This window comes from Antechinus flavipes, chromosome 2 (genome assembly GCF_016432865.1).
Source record: "Antechinus flavipes isolate AdamAnt ecotype Samford, QLD, Australia chromosome 2, AdamAnt_v2, whole genome shotgun sequence".
Taxonomy (NCBI): Eukaryota; Metazoa; Chordata; class Mammalia; order Dasyuromorphia; family Dasyuridae; genus Antechinus; species Antechinus flavipes.
This window is the reverse complement of record NC_067399.1, coordinates 324,377,872-324,396,625: the sequence shown is the minus strand read 5'-3', so window position 1 is coordinate 324,396,625 and position 18,754 is coordinate 324,377,872. Positions and strand designations below refer to the sequence as shown.

General features: G+C 36.7%; 1 protein-coding gene across 1 annotated transcript in view; it reads left to right on the top strand.

The window, feature by feature from the left end:
- The first annotated feature begins 4,995 nt into the window (after positions 1 to 4,995).
- The window catches only part of LOC127549549 (cytochrome c oxidase assembly protein COX16 homolog, mitochondrial), a 113,979-nt gene continuing 100,220 nt past the window's right edge, over positions 4,996 to 18,754 (top strand). Inside the window, exon 1 of the mRNA XM_051977696.1 lies at positions 4,996 to 5,157. Coding sequence (XP_051833656.1) covers positions 5,089 to 5,157 — 69 coding nt within the window. The 5' untranslated portion in view covers positions 4,996 to 5,088. The remainder of the gene's footprint in view (positions 5,158 to 18,754) is intronic.

The following is an 18,754-nucleotide window of genomic DNA, read 5'->3' as shown; positions in this document are numbered from 1 at the left end:
TTAACATTATTCTTTAGGATAGAAGAAGCTTTTTTTTTTTTTTTTTTTTTTTTTTTTTACTTCATTGTTCTCCTCTGAAGATGAACCCAAGTCTTCCTTATTCCCATGGTAAATTTTTATGATTGGTCTTTTTTGCTGGTTCATTTTTTAAAATGAGAAGGTATTAGTGTAAGCACCTCTCATCATTGTGGCTGGGGGAGAAATGATGTTTCTAGCTTCACTTCAGCTTTGGTCTCTGACTTAGAACCCCAAGCCAAAAACTCCACCCTCCCACAAGTGCCCACAGTCCCACTGCTTCTGCTCTCAGCTGATGTGCTGATTCCTTCTAGCCCAGGGTTTTGTCTGTGCAGCACAGTTGGGCTTGTGTTCCTAATCAGCTGAGGTTCCCTCTATCTTTCTGGACTCAGATACCAACTCCATATATAGTCTGGGAGATGAAAGTTTCTGTGGCTCCTGCTGAGGCTCCAGCTAAACCCAGATAGCCCCAGGGGTCTCTATTTGGTGCTTTTATGGAGCTATCCTGGAGGTATTTGCACTTCATACTGGTTAATGCCCAGCCTGGGGTCTTTCTTTGGGTCTTCTTGGAGTATACCAGGAGGATTCCTGTTCTGCCTCAAGTCTTCTCAAGTTTTCATCTATGTTTGCCCTGAGATGCAAATTTGTTGATTATGGAGGAAATCTGAAGAGCTTGAAATTTACTGACTTACTTGGCCATCTTCCCAGAATCCTTTTTCTCAATTACGTTTTTAAAGAATTTCTTTCCTTAGTGAATTTTTGTATACTTTTCTATTTGGCCAAATCTTTCTAAGGCATTTTTCTTGCCATTTATCCTATTCTGTTTTTTAAGGTATTTTTGCTTCAGTATTTTTTTTTTTGGTACCCCCTTTACTAAAGTATTTACTCTTTTTTCAAAATGTTTTTGCATCACTGTCATTTCTTTTCCCGTCTTTCTCTATCTCTTTTATTTGATTTAAATAATCCTTTTTGAATTTTTCCAGGAATTCAGGCCAATTCACATTTTTCTTTGAGGATTTGAATGTAGTAGTTTTGATTTTGCTGCCTTCCAAGTTTGTATTCTGATTTTCTGTCACTATGGTCAGGAATTTTTTTGTTGTTTGTTTATTTTCCCAACTATTTTAAAAACTTTTAACTTTATATCAAATTTAGACTCTGCATCTGGGATGGGAGGCACTATCCAAAGCTTCAAGCTTTTTGATCAATTATTTCAAAAGTAGTTTTGAGAGTCTGCAATCTTTCAATTCTAATAAGGTGGTATGACTTAAGGAGAGATGTATTTAGTACTCTTTTGGCCCATGAGTGACTTCAAACACTCTTTTCTGTCTTGGAACTATGACCAGGATGCCCGCTCTTCTGCAGTCAGTCACAAGTTCTGTTGTGCTAATGCTTCTTCTTACCCTACGACTGCCACTCAGGACCATGCGCTGAGAATGAGTAGCTCAACAGAATCTTTCACCAAGTGGCAACAATGGGACTCCTGTAATTTTCTTTTGACCACATGTCAGAACCCCTTATTTTCTGTGGGGTGAGATCTTCAGAATCAGCTACTCCCACTATTGATTTAGTAACTCCCAAGGCCTGCTGCTAGTTTCCCATGGTATAGTCTGTGCTGGTGCAATCCTGTATTCTACTCTTATTTTACTGCAGTAGACCTGCCCACCTTCTAAGTGGGCTTAGGCTAGAAAATTGTTTCATCTTACCCTTTAGTGGATTCTGTTACTCTAGAATTTGTTTTGAAACATTAGTCATAGTTATTTAGAGGGGTGTTCGGGAAACCTCAGGCAAGTCCCTGCCTCTGTTCTACCATCTTGGTTCCACCCCTCCCCTCAGCCTCTATTTCAATAACTCCCATTGAAGGAGTTATTGATATACAATATATACAATATCTGATTATATTATTTGATCTTCACAACAATCCTGAGAGATAGCTGCTCTTATTATTCTGTCTTACAATTTAGGAAACTGAGGCAAACAGGATCACACAGCTACTGTGTCTGAAGCTGAATTTGACTATCTTCCTGATTCGAATTCCAGTGTTCTGTCTACTTCACTCCTAGCTGCCTAGGTGAAGGTCTAGAAATAAAAGATGAACGATGGGAGGGAAACACCAAGAAATTCACTTTGGCTGGATCAAACAAATGTGTTAAAGGAGTAACATATACAGAGAATGAAAAGGCAGGTTACAGCAAGATTGTCAAGTGCTTTAAATGTTCTGGAAACTGTACCTCTTTTTTCATGTAACCTAACTCTATGATAGATTTTTTTTGGCTATCACCCTAAATTGTTGACTTGTAGTTAACTAGAACCCTAAGCTCTTTTTCACAAATTTCTACCCTATAGAACCTTACATTTTGCTAGGGGAACACAACACATACACTATGTAAATATAAATGTGGGCAGCTAGGTAGATAGAATGCTAGGCATGAAATTGGAAAGATCTGAGTTCAAATCAGCCTCAGACACTTACTAGCTGTAAGTTGGCCAATTTGTCCAAATTGAAGGCCAATTTGAATGGAATGAAAAGAGCCTACTATTTAGTAACATTGGAAAGTTATGTGGGAGGCAGATTGTGGTAGCTTAAATGCCTGAGAATTTATTTTATCTTCAAGACAATGGGGAACCATTGAAGATTTTTAAAATGGGGGGTTGGTTAAATCTGTGTTTTTGGAACATTAGTCTGATCACTGTGCCGAGAATGAGTTTAAAAGGAAAGATTTTTAAGCAGGCAGATCAATTACAATAGGGTGAGAAACAATGAGGGTTTGAACTACAGTTGTGGCCATGTGGAGAGAAAAGGATAAATTCAAGAGATGTCACAGAAATAGAACGAACAAGACTTGGTAACTAGGATTAGATATGGGATTGGATATTGGGATGAGGGAAGAGTCAAGTGTGACATAGTGACATTCACCTGGGTGAATGAAAAATAATAGTACTTTCAGTAAAAATGAGAACTTTGGAGGAGGTATGAGTTATAGCATCATAAACTTGAAGGGATCTTATAGTTTTTCTTATCTTATAGATATATATTTATGGAGAGTTTTGTTGGGATTTCAAAAATATTTTCCTATGTTGGCAAGGAATAAGTATTGTCAGGAGTAACTATTCATTTCTGTATTCTAAATTTCCAGTGCTGGACCACAGGAATCACAGCCCTTGTCAAAAATCTAGTTGCATCAAATGTGACACGAGTACATTTAGCATAAAGAAAGCTCCCTCTAGTGGATACTTAAGAGCTAAAAGATCCTTGTTTAAAAGTAAGAGATTGGCTTTATTTCAGATTTCTGGTTTGACTATCAGTTTTTTTACACTTGCAGGATCAGCCTAACACATAACACTGCTCAAGAAGAGTGATGACCACAGGAATTTGTTCAGCTTTCACAGATTGAATTTGTTAAACGAGTTAACAGAGAGCAGGGCTTTTAGATAATTGGAGACAGACCAGGTTAATTTTTATTGAGGAGGAAGACAGAAGAGGTGGGAAAGGCCCAGTACATGAGGCTCCATTGCAAATGAGTCTCATTTGGACATGGTGGTGGTGATGTCCTGGACAGCCTCAGTTCATAATTAGAATATAAGCTCTTTGAGAGCAGAGTGGTCTTGTTTTTCATTTTGAATCCCTACTGTGTAGGCACAGTACTTTCACCTAAATAGTGGTTAATAAATGCTTGTTGGCTTGATTCATTCATTATGTGGGGCTCCAGATGTCCGGAGAAGGAAATATTGTATTCTTGAGAGGTTACTCATCCTTCCTAGCCTGACTTCTCTTGTAGAATTTTAGAAAATGTCTTCCCACCCACCTCACCACCATCTCAAACGGTTTGAAATCTATTCTCCTCAACTCTAAAGTGCATGTCACACTCTATTTGGAGTTTTGCTTCCTGATTCCAAACTCAAAGAAGAAATAGTCATTCCCACCTAGCTCAATTTCTCTCTGTTAACAAGATGCAGCAGCAGACTAGAATTTTCCCATATTGCTTCCACCAGGTTTTGAAAGATGAAATCATGCACTATGCAAAGAAAACCTATCTATGGTCCCATGGTGGATCTATGATAAGTCAAAGTTCATCCTTATTATTGCCATCATAATAGTAATTTTTATGTCATTATCACTATTACTAAGGGTTGGTATTTAGAGAGATAGTGTGATTGTGAAAAGAATTATTGTAATATAGACACTAATTTGTATTCTGAATAAAAGTAATAAGTGGGAAAAAGTAAACCTAATACATATATTCACATGTATACTTGCATACACACATTTATATAGCTAGCCATTTTTTCCCCCCAAAAACCAATGTGCTTCGATGTCTGGACTAAATTAAAAGCCCACGTTATACTTAGTATCTGTGTAAAGGCAAACAGCTTAATTTCTCTGTAATAGTGCTATATAAATGCCAGCTACTCCAATTTATTATATGTATATCTATAATCATACAGAGAGGCAGCATGATAAAGTGGAGAAAAAAAATCATCCGGGGTTTAAGTTCAGCCTCTGACACATTGGCTGTGATATCTCTTCGCAAATTTTATCTGTATATGTTCTGAGAAATTCCGAAGACTCTGACAGAGAAATTGCTATCCTGCATCTAAGTGATGCTCCTCACCAGGGCGTTTCCAGGGAAATCACAGATCCAGCCTCTATAACCCCAATTGTAGTCCGGAAATTTCATGGAAGCAGAGATGGACTATTTTTATTGCCCACTTCCTATTACTTGGTGCTTAATAAATGTTTCTGGAAGAAATAGGAGCAATAGCCTGGGTTTAGTTGTGACACTGCTCAGTCTTTATACAAAATTAGGTAGGAACTAAAGTATTGTGCTTCTGCGCGTCTTCGAACTCTGATTTCGGACTGAATAGCCCTTCCCCCCCGAGTTACTATAATCAGAGTGTAGTGGCCCTCCCCGGAACATAAAAGTCGCTGGCTGACTTTTCTGGGCGGAAAGGATCTGATCCGGACTTGGTCCCCGCACCCGGAAGTTACGAGGGAATGCCGGAGTGCAAAGACTCCTTTATTTATGAACGGATTGGTCAGGCGGAGGCTCCCTAGCTGAAAGAAGGAAGGAAGTCATGTTCGCTCCTACAGTGAGGCGCGCTCTGAAAAAAAGCAAGACGCTGCGCTACGGTGTACCCATGATGGTGAGTGCAGGCGGAAGGTGACTAAGGACGGGAGAGCTCTATCTTGGACATTGAGAAAGAGCTCTTTCGGAGAGGACTGGGGCGGGACTTCTGGAGAAGGTTAGACGGGGCAGGTCTTCCGGAGTGATGGAGGACGGGGGCGGATCTTCCGGAGAGGGGGAGGACTGGGGCGTGGCTTCTGGAAAAGGTGGGACGGGGCGGGTCTTCCGGGGAAGCGGGGGCGGGACGGAGATTGTAGAGGGAGAGAAGCAGAAGGAGGGATTCCTGAAAGAGGAGGGGAGGTTGGTGGTTGAAGATTTCCGAAATGGGAATAAGACCGGTGTTATCCTGTGGAAAGGGAAGCTGGCGAACGAATGGATCTGCGGGGCGGAGACTCCTGAAGCTTCCTTTCATGGCTGCCTAGTTTACTTCTACCCTAGAAGGAGCCAGGGGTTCAGTGGAGTCAGGAAGACCCTAGTTCAAATCCAGTCTCAGACACAGCCACGTGACTGTGGAAAGCAGCTTCTGTCTCAGTTTTCCTCCACTATCAAATAGATATAATAATATCACCTACTTCTTAGGGTAGCCGTGAGGCTCAAAAGAGAGATTTGTAGCGGCACATAACTAGGAATGTTTAGCGAATTTAATTTGTAAAGCATAAAGTGCACATAAGTGCATTTTTAAACGCTTCTTTCTTCGCTCTTTTTGGGAATGACTAGATTTAGCCCAACATTTATTAATTACCCATATTGCCAGGCACTGACAAATAGCCTATATTGCCAGTCAAACCCTGGAGATACAAAAGTCAAAACCAACTCTTTCCAGCTGGAATTAGTTGGAAAAGCATCAAAAATGTCCTGGAAAGCGATACCCAGATTTGGAGTTAGAAGACTTGAATTACACCTTGACTTTTCTGAGGTTTAATTTTCTTATCAGTAAAATGAGATTAGCAGTACTTGTACTACTTATCTGGGAGTTATTGTGAGGAAAATGTTGCAGACTTAATTTTTAGGGACTACTGCAGTCTATAGAGGCATTTTGGTGGTTGCAGTGGAAAGATAGCTGGATTTGGAACCAAAATATCTGGTTTCAAATTCTGGTTTTGTCACTTTCTACTTAACCTTGATTATCAATTAAGTCTGAATCTAAACTTTCTTAGTGATTATAAAATGAAAGGATTACACTTGACCTTTAAGGTCCTTCCCAGCTTTATGAACTTGTCCAAGTTTTAGAAGTGGGGAATGAGACTTTGTATCTCTACATATTGCACTCATTCTTTATTAGACAGACTTCCACATACCCAGTATGAAGGCTTCTGTAGACCATATGTTATATATATTTGGGGTGACCAATTTCCAGGTGGTGGGGGTTTGACTTTCCTCATGGCTTTTGCACCTCATTCCCTATCTCCTCTTCTAGTATCTTCTAATATGAGTTGTTCAGGCAGTCAACAAGCTTTTATTAAGTACCTACTAAGTGTCTGAAAACTGTGATAAAAACTGGGGAAGGAAAAGCAAATTATTATCTAATCGGTATTTTTGATCCTTGATGCCAACATCCTGCATCACTTACTGAGATATTGAAAATTCTGGGAACAAGCCCCACATCTTATTCCAGGAGTTCTTAACCTTTTTGGTGTGTTGTGGACTCCTTTGGAAGTCTGGTGAAAGTTATGGCCTTTTCTGAAAGAAATGTTTTTAAGTACATAAAAAAAGACATAGAATTATATGGAAATATGTCATCAGAATATAAAATTAAAAACAAACCTGTGGACCCCAGATTAAGAACATTTATTTTATTTATATTTATGGCCCTTATTATTTCCTACACATAGTAGCTTAAATTATTGTTGAATAACTGTCTGACCTTTTGTTGTTTAATACTTTTCCAATTGTGTCTGACTATTTGTGTCCCCATTTGGGATTTTCTTGGTAAAAATACATTTCCTTCTCCAGCTCATTTTACAAAAGAGGAAATTGAGGCAAAGAGTTAAGTGAAATGCCCAGGGTCACACAGCTAGAGTCAGAGGTCAGGTTTGAACTCTGCAAGATGAATTCGATACTTTGTACACCATGGAGCCACCTAGCTGCCTAGGGTTTAGTATAATAATAACAAAAGAAAACCACTTTGGTTTTTGCAGTAAAAGATTGAATTCAATCTAGTAAGATAAATTACTTTGAATTTCTTGTTAAGCCTAAGAGCCAAGGACAATTATAGTATTTTATGTTCCACAGTCTACTCTCATTGGGTAAACTTGTAGGTCAAGGAGAACTGTTCTCCCTCCACCCCTCCCACTCTCTGGCTGTTAAACAAGTCAGTGCTCCTTGAGGAAGGGACCTTTCCTAGTTTATCTTTGTTATCTCTCTCTGGACTTGGCACTGTTCTTTGAACAAACTAAACTCTTAAGTGCTTACTGAAAAGATGTAATTAGTGAGTGTTTCTGTTCTTGTGTCTGGAACATATTCTAATTATTCTACCTACTCCTGCCATCCATCAAACTGCTCTCTTCTGTTGTTATAGCTCAGTAGAGAAATGCTTCTTCCTGTCCTTCTTTCCCTCCCTTCTAGATTTTCAAACAAGGCAAAAAAAAGTGGTTGTTAGGAAGCATTTCATGTCATTTTGTATATAAAATTGTTTAATGAAGCTGATGAAAATGTGATAGATTGGGCCCTTATGTCACATTAGATTTTTCATTTTGCTTTGTAAACTTTAGCCTTCTTTGCATGTCTAATTAATTACATTAACTCTGTTCTATTTATCTGCATATCCACCAAATCAACTCTCCCCACCTCTCCACCTCCCCCCAAAAAAAGATTGATTCAGCTCAAAATATCATCAGCTGTTTTAAAATAATGGTGCCATGGATAAAAGAAATACACACAGCTGGTAGAGAGAATTCTGGTGACTTCAGAGGGGGAGAGTAGTTTTCAAGCTTCTATATATTTCTCTAGATTCCTTGAAAGTGGTCATGCCACATATGATTGTGTTTGTGTACACTAACCTGCACCTTGGGGATGCTGAAGAATAAAAAACAGGTAAAACATGATAGCCTTAAATTTTTTTTGAGCAAATGATGAATTAGGAAGGCAAATGAATGGTTTCTGTATTGCACAAAATGCAATTGAGTTTTTCCCCTTTTCCAGTTTCTTCAAAACTTTGAAAATATAAGTGCTATGTCTAGAGAACAAAGTCTTGGTTGATGATATAGGCAAGAGAGTCATTAAGATACAAAATTAGTCACTGTTGATGAATTTGAGGTTGTTTGGGAACAGAAAGATAAATTCTGGCTCATTAAACCAGTTTGTTTTCCTTCTTTTACATAGGAATAACTGTGTTTTTCCCCCCTGAGGCAGTCAGGGTTGTTAAGTGACTTGCCCAGGGTCACACAGCTAGGAAATATTAAGTGTCTGAGGTCAGATTTCAACTCTGTTCCTCCTGACATTAGGGCTAATGCTCTATCCACCATGCCATGTAGCTGCCCCAGGAGAATAGTTGCTAAAAAAAAGTTCTTCCTAATTTAATAGAAAGAAAAAACCTAGTCCATGAAGTACTGCAATCTCTAAAAATGAATCAATCTCAACATTGTCTGGGTCTTGTAGTTACTATTCTTTGTTCTGGAAACATGCAACTTTAAGTGAATATGGGAAAGTTTAATTTGGAATTTGATATAATTTTGGAATTAATTAAATTGGAATTTTAATTTAAAGTGAAAACTTGTATGATCTAAAATAAGTCAATTTCAGAAGAATTGAGAAAATAAATTTTATTCTGATTGCATTTTTAATTGATTCTATTTTATATTACCTCTAACATGTTGTAAAATTGCCTTATGGAGTTTTGACTGAGGAGTCAAGAAACTCTTTTTATTGGTAATTGCTGACTTTACCAATAAAGCCCATTGTGCTTGGAACTTTGTCTCAGTTTACTTTAATTTTCAAACAGAGCAGACCCTTCAGAAAAGCAATGCTGAAACTGCTGTCGTAAAAAATAAAAATGAAAGTTGATGCCTTTTTAAGATCTGGAATGCTTTATTAATAGTAGAAGAAAGGGTAATCATGAAAAAACAAACCACAGAGAAAAGATCTAATGAAATAGCTGAAGTGCCCCTTTTCCCAGCGTTTAATTTACAAATGATTAGTATGAAGCCTTCGAGGTTGATAACTGATAAATCCTAATACCTAAACTTTTTGGCAACTGAGATAAATTCCTAGTGACTTGACTGGGTGAAATGTTTATTTTGGTTCTCATATTGACATAGAGGTATCCTTTCACATAGAAGACTTGATTTGGAGCAGGAAATTTGACTAAGAATAGTACTCTGAATGGGTCAGGACCAAGAAGTGACCTCAAAACTGGGTCACAGGAAGACATATAAGAGCCTGCACCGCCATTTGCTGCATGGTCTTGCTGACTGGAGAAACAAAGGCTTTATTCTGCCACCTGTTAGAGCTAAGTGGAGGAAGAAGGTTTGCTAACTGCTGCTCCGAACCAAGAAAATACTTCCACTGGACTTGAATACAGGCTTTAGAGCTTTTGTTTACTTCTGCTTGAAAGGAGTTAACATGGGAAAGCTTTATAGAATTCAAATTTAGGATTTCTGTTTTGCTGTAAGAACTTAAGGCTGGTCTGGAGCATTAATTTTTTTTTTTAAAGAAAGATGTTTTGTAAATAAAGTTTTTGGAACAAGCTTCAGATATTCTCCTATTCATAAGAAACATCAGGGTACACAGCTCTTATGATGAGAGGCTTTAGTCATTAGATTTTACGTCTTACGTGACAGAAGACTTGTATTTTGTGTAATCACTCTTGTCATTTTGTAGGCCTACAATTTGAAAGGACTCAGTTCTATAATCGAAATCACAAGTTTCAATATGTGACTGCTTTTGTGCTCAAAATCTTTATGTATCATAAATTATGAGAACCAAGTTAGAAAGACTTTCAGCAAAGAAGGTGATATGAAAGGTTCTAGTTGAGTTCTTTCTTTTCTCTCTCTCTGTGTGTGTGTGTGTGTGTGTGTGTGTGTGTGTGTGTGTGTGAATTGCCATTATATGGTTTTCTCAAGGTCACATAGCTAGGAAGTATAATATGTCAGTTTCATGATAGCATGTTTGCCTGAGTTCTGGACAATGGACAATGCTCTTGAGCTTTCCAAGTCACTATTGGAGTGAAATAACCCTGTGTGCTTGCTCCCATGCTTTTTATTTTTATTAAAAATTTTTTAATAATAGCTTTTTATTTTCAAAATGCATGCAAAGATAATTTTCAATATTCACCCTCCCCTAGACTGCAAGAAACCCAATATAAGTTAAACATGTGCAGTTTTTCTAAACATATTTTCACATTTATTATGCAAGAAAAATCAGATCAAAAAGGAAAAAAAATGAGAAAGAAAAAAGCAACCAAACAACAAAAAAATAAAAATAGTATGTTCTAAATCCACATTCAGTCCCCATAATCTTCTTTATGGATACAGATGGCTCTCTCCATCACAAGTCTATTGTAATTGGCCTGAATCACCTCATAAATGAAAAGAGACAAATCCATCACAGTTGATCATCACATAATCTTATTGTTATTGTGTACAATGTTTCTTGGTTCTACTTACTTGACTCATCATCAGTTCACGTAAGTCTCTTCAGGCCTTTCTGAAATCATCTTGTTGATTGTTTCTTATAAAACAACAATATTCCATTCCATTCATATACCACAAGTTATTCAGCCATTCCCCAACTGATGGGCATTTACTCAGTTTCTACTTCCTTGCCACTACAAAGAAAGGTGTGCTACAAACATTTTTGCACATTTAGATTCTTTTCCCTTTTTTATGAAATCTTTCTCCCATGCTTTTTAGCATGATGTTTTCAACCATGTTCTCAAATGCCTTAAATGAAGGTAGATCATGGAATCAAGGACAGCTACTTGCATTGATGATAAATTCTTCAACTTAAAAAAGGCTACAAAACAAAACTAAAGAAGGGGAGTTGGTGCATGATTTTTTTTTCTTTGCAGATGATTGTGTACTCAATACAGCCTTGGAAGGGGAGATGCAACAAAGTATGGATTAATTCTCTGCTATTTGTGCTAATTTTAGCCTCCCAATTAACACCAAGAAAATCCAGTCCTCCATCAGCCAGCATCACACGATCCATATGTGGAACCATCAGTTACAGTAAATGGTGAAGTTTTGAATGCAATGGATAAGTTCACTTACCTTGACATTGTTCTTTCCAGGGGCGTCCACATTGAGAATGAGATTGACACATATTGCCAGATCCACATTGAGAATGAGATTGACACATATTGCCAGAGCTAGCTCAGTGTTTAGGAGGCTCTGAAGGAAAATATGGCGAGGAGAGACTGACTGCCAAACTGAAGGTCTACAGAGCCATTGTGCTGAGCTCATTGTTGTATGCTTGTGAAACCTGGACAGTATATTAGTGCCTTGCCAGGAAACTGAATTACTTCCATTTGAATTATGTCAGGAAGATTCTGAAGATCACCTGGCAAGATAAGGTATCAGATCCTGAGGTCCTTTTTTGAACAAAGCTAAACTAAAGCCTTCCAACTCTATTGCACGGAGCATAACTCTGTTGGGCTGGCTACATTGCTTCAAATGCCGAACATCACATTTGCCAAAAAGACTATTTTATGAAGAACTCACAGAAGGCAAGTGTTCATAAAGTGGTCAGAAAAGATGATACAAAGATACTTTCAAGATTTCTCTTAAGAACTTTAAAATTGATTGTATGACATGGGAGACATTGGCACAGGACTGCCCAGCATAGCGTGTCCTCATTGGAGAAGGTGCTGTGCTCTATGAGCAAAACAGAATTGAATTAGTTCAGAAAAAACATGAGATGTGTGAAGTTAGAGAGTCCATCCCAAATGTTCATAGGGATTATTTGGGTCTGACCTGTGGCAAAAGATTGTGAGCTTGTATTGATCTGATCAGCCACAGTAACTCAACTCTAATATAATGATGTAATTTTGGTCCTCTTAGAGAACAAAGGATAGCAACCAACCAAGTTGAGTCCAGTTCCTGTTCGAAATACCCTAACAAAGATACAGAAGGGAGCCTGAAATAGTGATCCAATAAAACAAAAGAGAGACATCACTAAATTCTCTCAGCATTGCAATAGAAGATGGCTGGAAGCCTGAGGTGGTCAGAGAGAAAGGGATGAAAGGGGGAGTAAATCCATTGGAGTCTTATTTTTAGCTTCTTGATGCCACAGTAGCAGACAAAGTGTTGGTTGTGATTGTAACAGAACTGAGGCTGATTCTCATGTTGTCCAACAGAAATCAAGATTTGAAGCAGAGAAGGGACAGGTGCAAGTTCTAAATCTTGCTGCTTCTCCCAGGCTAAGAGGCTGCCCTTGTGGGGCAGAGGGAGGGAGGTTTGGAGGGTAAGGCACAGATAACTTGTTGAAAATTTTGGCAGGACAGTGATATCCAAATTGCAGCGGGAACAGATCTAAGGGCTATTCAGTCCATTCGAGGAGAAGATTCTGTTCTTGGCACAAAGTCCTAATCTGGAAATGGAAGACAGAGATATGAGTAAATAAGAAAACTAGGATCATAACACATTGAAGAAATACCATGGGTTAAGAGAAGCCTAAGGGAGAAATCCAGAAGAAGAGTATAACTTCAAAATAAGTATAAATAGAGCTTCAGAAAAAAAAGATTTGGCCACAAGGATGAAAGAAATGGAACAAGAGATTTTAAAAGATGTAATTAGAGCATTTGAGGAAAAACCTAAAGTGGAATATACTATTTTTTTAAAAATAACTTTTTATTGACAGAATCCATGCCAGGGTAATTTTTTTTTTTTACAACATTATCCCTTGCACTCGCTTCTGTTCCGATTTTTCCCCTCCCTCCCTCCACCCCCTCCCCTAGATGGCAAGCAGTCCTATATATGTTAAATATGTTGCAGTATATCCTAGGTACAATATATGTTTGCAGAACCGAACAGTTCTCTTGTTGCACAGGGGGAATTGGATTCAGAAGGTAAAAATAACCCGGGAAGAAAAACAAAAATGCAAATAGTTCACATTCATTTCCAGTGTTCTTTCTTTGGATATAGCTGCTTCTGTCCATCATTTGTCAATTGAAACTGAGTTAGGTCTCTTTGTCAAAGAAAGCCGCTTCCATCAGAATACATCCTCGTACAGTATCGTTGTTGAAGTATATAATGATCTCTTGGTTCTGCTCATTTCACTTACCATCAGTTCATGTAAGTCTCTCCAGTCCTCTCTGTATTCATCCTGCTGGTCATTTCTTACAGAACAATAATATTCCATAACATTCATATACCACAATTTACCCAGCCATTCTCCAATTGATGGGCATCCATTCGATTTCCAGTTTCTAGTCACTACAAACAGGGCTGCCACAAACATTGGCACATACAGGTCTCTTTCCCTTCTTTAGTATTTCTTTGGGATATAAGCCCAGAAGTAACACTGCTGGATCAAAGGGTATACACAGTTTGATAATTTTTTGGGCATAATTTTAGATTGCTCTCCAGAATGGTTGGATTCGTTCACAACTCCACCAACAATGCATCAGTGTCCCAGTTTTCCCAGTGTCCTAGAACTCCAACATTCATCATTATTTTTTCCTGTCATCTTAGCCAATCTGACAGGTGTGTAGTGGTATCTCAAAGTTGTCTTAATGTGCATTTCTCTGATCCTGATACCTAACTATGTGATACTGGGCAAGTTACTTAACCCAATTGTCTCAGCAAAAAAGAAAAAGAAAAAAAATGAGGTTTCTACCATTAAAAACAGCCAACCTAGGAAATAAAATGAGGAGGTAATTTAAGAATCTGCAAACTCTGAAAAACATTACCAGAATAAAGAACCTGAATAGAATATTTCAATGGATTGTTAAAAAATATTGTCCAGAACTGTTAGAACTTGAAGGAAAAGTGAAAATAGAAAGAATTCAAAGATTACCACTTGAGTGAAACCAACCTTAACTCACACAGTAGGATCAATAGGAGTATTAAAAGAAAGGAAAGAAAATATAGGACTAGTGGATCTGGATATTGGGACAGAATGAAAAGAGGAAAGTAGATACTCAGAAGCAGATCAGGCCAATTATAGATCACTGATGATAATCCTGTTCCTTTTTCTTCCTTACTTTAGGATTCTTTATAAAGAGAGGGCAGTGGGCAAAGAGAAAAAAAAAAGAGAGAATTTGATGGAGGAAGCAATAATGATAGCATTTATATGGCATTTAAGAGTTTTCACAGTGCTTTAATATGTTCTCTTATTTGATAATGCAGAGCAGTCATAACTGTGAATGTAAATGGGATGAACGTATACATAAACATTAAGGGAGAGAATAACCAATTAGATGGCGGAATCCAGCAATGTTATTTATTTAAAAAAATGCTCAAACATAAAGATTCACATAGAACTAAAATGATGTCCTGAAGTAAGATTTATTATATCTCAGGGGAATTCTCAAAAGATGTGGTGGGCATGGTTTTGAACAAGGCATCAATAAAAAATAGATATATTTATTTAGAAAAATAATAATTTTACTTTATTGTTGTCTAATTATGCATTTGATTAATTAGCACTTAATGTTTTTTAAACACATCATAGTCTCTTTTATTAATAACCATTTAAATGAACCTACAATTAGGATGTTTTGTAGAATTATGAAACTGGCACAAATGAATTATTTAAGTCTATATTATAAAGAAATGATAACACCATGGGTAGAGGTTTTAAACATTCAAACCTTTTGAGGACTAATGAACCTTAAAGTCACTTTAGAATGGTCTTGGTGTATTTCCTTCTTGTTAAAACCAACTTTAAACTCTACCTCATTGTTTCTTATAATATACTAATATCACAATAATATAATACATATAAATGTATATGCTATGACTTTTCTTTTTAGCTGTTCTCTAATGGACATTTACTTTGTAAAGTACCTTTTACTATTGTGAAAATGTTGTTATAAATATTTGTTTGTTATGGAAGGTTTTTTCTTTTTTCTTTTTTTGGTCATTCATCTCCTTGGGATGTATGCCAGGCAATGGAATCACTGAGTCAAAGGGAGTGGGTATTTTAGTTATTTTCTTTGTACTGTGTAAAATTGCTTTCCAAAATTGTTGAACCATTACACCACCAGTTCATTTACTTGCCTGTCTTTCAACAATTCCTCTCATGTGTCCTTTCTCTGATCTTCTTTTCTACTCTCAACCCCCAGTTGAGTTCAAATGTATCTATGATCTCTTCAATTGAAGAGTTCCATCCATTGATGCATATTACAGTCTATTTATGTCTGCCCAGTCTCTGCAACTCATGTCCATGTTATTCTCTAAGTTTGTAACAGGAGGAAGTCATCTTTGCTTTTTCCTGACATTTTGAGTGTACTAGTAGAGCACTTTGACTTTACACCTGCCATTGCTTCCCAGCTGTGAAAGTTACCTTAAGCATTTCTCATAAGACTTATTTCATTCTGGGATGTTTTGAACTGTTATTATAAGACTGCTTTTCTTGAATTTGTTTTCATTTTTTTCTCAGTTATATGTCCTTGATGCCATATTCTTATATTTGATTTAAGAAACATTGATTAAGTACCTATCATGTATCAGGTAAAAATATAAAGTATTGCAAAGTATTTAAAGAGGGTAAGATAAATAACAACTAGGAGATGTGGAAACTCATCTTTTAGGTAGCATCTGAACTATGAATTGAAGAGAACTATGCATTCTAAGTGGTGAAGATGAGAACAGATTGTATTTTAGTCATACTGTACTACTTGGATAAAGGCACAAACTCAGGAGATATGGAATATAATATATAGGGAACATCTGGCAAGTTTATTTAGTACAGAGAGTGCTGCAAGGGGAATAACATGAGATGAGACTGGAAAAGTAGATTAGAGCCAAATTATAGAAGGCTTTAAATGCCAAGCTGAGGATATTATATTTTGAAAATTTTTGAGTACCTTCTTCCTCTTTTTCTAAAAAAAAAGTTATAATAAGTAGCTTTCCACGAGGAGGCAGTGGAGAGACACTGAGAGAAATCTAGGAGATAAGAAAACAAAAGAGAATTATATATACTCACATACACATATATATGTACATGTAAGAAAAAAAATCTGTATATGTATGAAACATTTTTGAATAGAAGCATTCTTGTCAGTTCTATACTGTTGATCAGCATTTCATTTTGACATAAATTGAACTTCATTTATGCTGGGTAGGTATGTTATATTATTTTTCTCCACTAGTTCATGAAAATTAAAAGCTTGTCTATTATGTTGAAATTTTGTCGTGAGGTAACATTGTCATCATTAAGTTTGCAAAATGGCACCTCTTCCTTAACATCAATTTCAACATATTATTTTTTTGTGTATAAATGATCTTCTTTAACTATATCCATTTGCATTTACTTTCAGCACAAAACTTGAATTCCTCAGTGCAATTTACCACAAAATTCTTCATACAAACAGGCAATGTTCTTTCCCACTGTTTTTCTGAAAGTGGAATCATTTGAAGTTGCTTTACATGTGCTTCACTGAGCATTGTTTTAACCATTATCACTAATCATAGGTCATACCAACATTTCTTTTTATATTAAGCAATTCTGTAAACAGTCTTAGGGATACAAACTGTCCTTTTGGTTTTTTGTCTTTTTTCTTGGATGTTTATTTTTAGAAAAGAATTTTTTTCATTTATGAAAAACATTTAATTTTATCTGGAAAAATTGTTTTTTAAAGATTTGGAATGGTTGTTTTCATAATGTTCAATTTATTGTTTCATCTTACTCATCTAAAGCATTCACAAATATAGCAAACTCTAAGGTTTTTCTTTACTTTTTATCAGTAACAATATTTGTAGATGCTAATGCACTGCATTTTCTGGATAGAGGCTTTTTACTTTGAATTTCTGGTACATATACATTCATTTGTTTATTAGGATGCATGTTTCTTGTTTTTGCCTTTCTCTGTATCCCCAGAACTTAGCACAACTTGCATGTGCAAGCTTTTAATAAATTATTTTGAAGGGTCCAGCTTAGATCAGAGAGATCTAAAAGATCTTAGAAGAGAGTTTCCTCTTCTAAGAATTCCCCCTATCAGTGCCACTCTCTATCCCTCTCTTGGTTAGTAAAAAGATGAGTAAAACAAGCTCTGTTCCTATTTAAAAAAAAAAAAAGGATGTATTATATTGCAATATGTCGCTAATGGTATTATGTTGTTAATGGTACCCCTTGACTATTTTCTATTTGGTTTAGTTATAGGAAATTGTTTGACTTTTTGTGTGTTAATAAGAATTAAATACATCTTTCTGGAATGTTTATTGACTAGATACAAAATACTTTTCCAATGAGACTCCTGCAACATCTCTCATACTTCATTTGTTTGAGGACTGGTTTTAGGCAGTGGGCTATAATGTATAATAGAAATTATAAATGGGAAAACTAACTTAATTGAATTCCAGCTCATTAGCACTTTAACTAGTGAGGCAAATGCTCAGGTTATTACACAGTCATCATTAAGAAAATATCTTCCTTCTTTTTCTCTAATCTCATTACTGCTAGAGAAACTTAATCTGGGTTGGAGCAGCAAAATTATCTGATCCCTATTAAATAACCTATTCATAGTATGAGAGGTGTCATTCTTTCCCAAATATTTAGTCTTCCCCTTTTATCTTGGCCCCTTAAAGGAACAACTAGATTATAATTATTAGAAGCTAACCCACTCTTAGGAAGACATCCTTCAGTTTACCCAGTTTTATTTCCTTGGGCCACTATTTTAGCTCATTTGTGCCTGGAGGAGAAATATAACATCTAAATAAAAGTGGTTTTGCTCTGTTTAGTTACTTTTACAATCAGGAAGAATCTCCATCTCCAGGAGCCCCCAGTTAAGAACTGTTACACCCTGCAGTTCAGTCTTTTCTGGCTGTCCCTGTGTATAACCTGCCTTACTATCTCTTTTTTTTACAACGTCCTATTCACATTGAAACAGGGAGTTTATAGTTCAAAGTTTTATCTAAGCTAGAGGTAAAACTTTTTCAATAGAAAATACAAAGTAAACTTTAAAGAACAGAAGAACTTTAGGTTTAACATGTCTCTCCTTTCATTCCTTCTGCCTTCCCCTACATTCCTGAGGAAGAAGAGGGGCAAGGAGAGAGATAGGGAGGTCACTATCATGCCTTTCTGAGGAAGTATTGTGCAATAATCAATATACAAATTTGGACTGTTCCATTTGGCTACTGCAGTATTGCCCTATTTGCAGCTTAAATTTTAGCCATATTGGCTGCTGCCTCTAATCTCTCTCTTTTGAATTTCCATTCTGAACTCAAATGCTAATCATACTCCTGGGTCTATGTTCTCAGTTCTTGCAGTATTTCTTCTCTAAGGTGGAGCTGGGGAAAGCAATACTAGTTCCTTCAGAATTCACTTAGTTCCACTTAGTCTGACAATCTAAATTAAATCAGACAAGCTAAAGAATTCTATTCTGGCCATCAGAACTTTATATCTTACATACTTTTCCCTATGTCAGAAAGGGGTACTGTTTTACATTTTACACACACACACACACACACACACACACACACACACAATATGTGCAGCACAAATGTATACAGGCA